The 3275-nt window shown below is 45.8% G+C and overlaps 1 protein-coding gene across 1 annotated transcript; it reads right to left on the reverse strand.

The window, feature by feature from the left end:
* Positions 1 to 548: 548 nt before the first annotated feature.
* On the reverse strand, positions 549 to 2924 carry elfn1a (extracellular leucine-rich repeat and fibronectin type III domain containing 1a). The gene has a single exon (XM_053444046.1). The coding sequence runs from the start codon at positions 2922 to 2924 to the stop codon at positions 549 to 551; it is 2376 nt and encodes a 791-aa protein (XP_053300021.1).
* Between the last annotated feature and the right edge of the window lie 351 nt (positions 2925 to 3275).

Raw genomic sequence — 3275 nt, forward strand, 5'->3', positions numbered from 1 at the left:
ATCCTAATGAACAGCGCTCCATTTGATAAACCCAGCTCATCCAGTAATACGTTTCCATTTACACAGCAAACATTGCAAATATAGAAACCCATATCTGTACATAGATCTGTTAAATAAAATTAATTCAGGGAGGGAAGGAAAACCAAAAAGTTATTTTCAATAAAAGGTCCAGATGGTTCTTCAAAAATATTGAGGTTTCATTAAACATATCTTCATATAGTAGTTTCATATTACACAACAGCAAATCCACTGTCACAGGACTTGGCCATGCGATACCCAAAAACCTATAATCCATTGTAACATATATGTCATTAATTTGCAATATATATTTTCTCTTTAATAGATAAAAGTTTTCCCGTTGGATGCTTTACATAATATGACAAATTTAAAGAATGTTTACCCCATTTTTGTCACAGTCGAAAACAGAATTTTATACACGCGAGTGAGTAGTTGATTATAATAATGGAAGTTTCCATTGATTCAATAGTCAGATGAAGTTCTTGTGTCATTTCTGCAACGTGTGTCCGTTTTAAAAACATCTAAAGTGGTTATGATTTCTGTTGGGCTGACACTCCTTTCCAGTAGTCTAAAATATCGTGCAGGTCCTCATCCTTTGCAAACTGGACTTTCTTACGCAGTGCATGCCCGGCGGCCATGTACTCATCATCATCTTTGTGCCGCTTCCGGTGGAGTTTGAACCGCTCCCAGATGCTATGTGAAGGTTTGCAGTAGTACTCGGGACTGGAAGAAAAGCTTAGATTGTGATACTGAGACGACAGCTGGGAATATGCTAAGTCTCTGGAGCGGGCGTGAGTGAGCGGGTCCAGCATGGAGGACTTGTGGCCGTCGGGTCTTTCCAGCTCCTCTATGTGAGCGTCGGGGTACGAGTGCCGGTGGTCACTGTAGTGGCGGATCTTCTCCGCCTCAGCCCTCAGGATGGTGGCAGCAGGTGTTACAGTGTGGATGGTCTCTCCCGTTGGGGAGGTTTTCTCTATGTACTTGGATTCAGTGCGATAAGGCCTGGGGCTTCGCATGGGCCCTCCTGTGGCAGTGCTGGGCCTCTTTGGTGAGACATCAGAGCTCCGATGCCTCTGCAGAGAATGGTGATAGCTGTCCGTGTACACTGGCGACAGAAGGCCGGACTTATTCTGTGGGTGCTCCGATATTAGAACGAGCTGAGGCTCCGCGTTCGACACCGCTCCGGATTTCACTCCTTGAAAAGAGGTGGATTCTGACTTTAGAGCATCTATACAGTTGTTAATAATCTGATTGACTTTATCAACCTCCTTTGCAATGGTGGAAATCTCTGCCACTGACCCCTGGCTGTTCCCGGGCATTCCCATGTCACACTCCCTGCGTTCATGGTGTTCCATACTTCGCACCTCCATGTAATTTCCCTTCATCATTTTGGGAGTATCACTTATCTCTTGAAATTTGTACTGCTCCATTTCAGCAGCAGATGGTAGGTATGGCATACGGGCCATGCTCTCCCCGGCCAACAACTGCTTCTGTGACATTCGGGAAATAGTCCCCCCTTCCAGTTCTTGTCCATACTTAAGTTCCATTATATTTTTCTTCAGGGTCCCTGCTTTTTTGTGCTTTTCATCTTGCTGACGCTTTCTTCGCAAGCAGTAGTAGACCACTCCAAGAAAGATGACCATGCTAAAGAGGCAGCCTAAAATTGTCATAATATAATGAGTAGCAGTTGCGTTGTTTACATCTCTGTCCTTCTCGATCCGAAGGCCTGTAGTGACAGTCAGACAAGTGTGGTTGTGTCTGAGGGAGTTTCGTATTGAAGCCACACAGTATGTGTAGTTAGTGTGGGGTTTAAGGTCTTTCAGTTCGATATCCTGCGTTATATCTTTTAGATTTCGAATTTCGGTGAAGAAGCTGTTGTTGTACAGAATGAGGATGTACATCTTTTTGAAAGGATGGGGGATCTGAACTGTGATGATTGCACCTGTATTCGTTACTTCCTTCAAATTCATCAGAGGGGTTACTTCCGGGGTGGTGTAGGTCGAACTGATGGTAATGTCATCTGGCTCTGTGCCTGATGGACAGTCTTCCAGCCCGCAGAGTGTGGAGTCTGGCGGGGGTGTTGAAGAGTCAGTGGGCAAAGCAATAAATGGCGTCACATAGTCATCCGTGCACACAGTTTTGAGCATGTGGAGTGCGTTTCGATAGGTCGGATTGTTCGGATTCTGGCTCAGCAAACTAAAACCGGAGACACCGGGTGGGGAGTCGCAGACCATCCGCTCGTTCGTCCTGTTTGGGAAAACTGAGAGCCATTTGACAAAGCCAAGTAATTCACATGAGCAGTTGAAAGGATTGGTGTACAGCTCGCAGGTGGTCAGTTTAGTCAGACTGGTAAACGTGGACCCGTCCAACTGTTGGATTCGGTTCATGGAGAGGTCAATGTTCTCTATGTTGGGGCATTCCCAAAAGGCATTGGGTGTCACAGTCTCTATCAGGTTTGCCTGGAGGTAGAGGTATTGCAGCTTTCCTAAACCCCTGAGGATTCCCTCTGTCAGGTTGCGCATCTTGTTGAAGCCCATTTGAAGGACTTGTAAGTTAAACTGAGCAGAAAAGGCCCCGTCCTCGATGTAGGAGATGTCATTCTTTGTCAGGTTCAGGTAGGTCAAGTTGGCAAAGCGACTCAGAGCAGAATAATGGATGCTTTTGATTTTGTTTTCATTTAAACGAAGGTCCACAATGGTGCTGTTAATATGCTGTGGGATGGCCTCATAAGGTGGTTGGTTTTGGCTACAAATTGCAAGCCACACAAAGCCCTTTTCACCCTCAATCAACCAGCAGTCTCCACTGACTCTGCCAATGTGAGTCAAATATACAATGGCTACAGACCAAAACAAGGCACTCATCACCACGCCTAAGCTGCAGGCCATTGGTGCTTCTCTGAGAGTCATGTGCGGGGCTCAAAAAATGATGAAAGGGGAGATACCGCTGTGGTTTCAGCACGGCGGAGACGATCCTGTTGGAAATTCAGCTGGATGTTCAACTGTTCTCAGGGTCAGAAGCACTCCTTTTTATTTGTCTCCTGTTCATTGATGGATGGTGTTGTCCCCATGTATCAGTCGGTAAAAAGTCGAGTATCTGCCTTTATACTGAGTTTCTTTCATCAGGGGTTTCCTGCAGGGAGCTTGTGTCGGTGGTTTAAAAGAGAATGCACCACCTCGGGTCGGCTTGTGCTTTGCTCCTTAGAGTTTACCATCATTAAATCGTCTCATCTTATTGTTTCTGCCACGGTCTTCCTCCCT

The sequence above is a fragment of the Pleuronectes platessa genome, chromosome 16 (genome assembly GCF_947347685.1).
Source record: "Pleuronectes platessa chromosome 16, fPlePla1.1, whole genome shotgun sequence".
Classification (NCBI taxonomy): Eukaryota; Metazoa; Chordata; class Actinopteri; order Pleuronectiformes; family Pleuronectidae; genus Pleuronectes; species Pleuronectes platessa.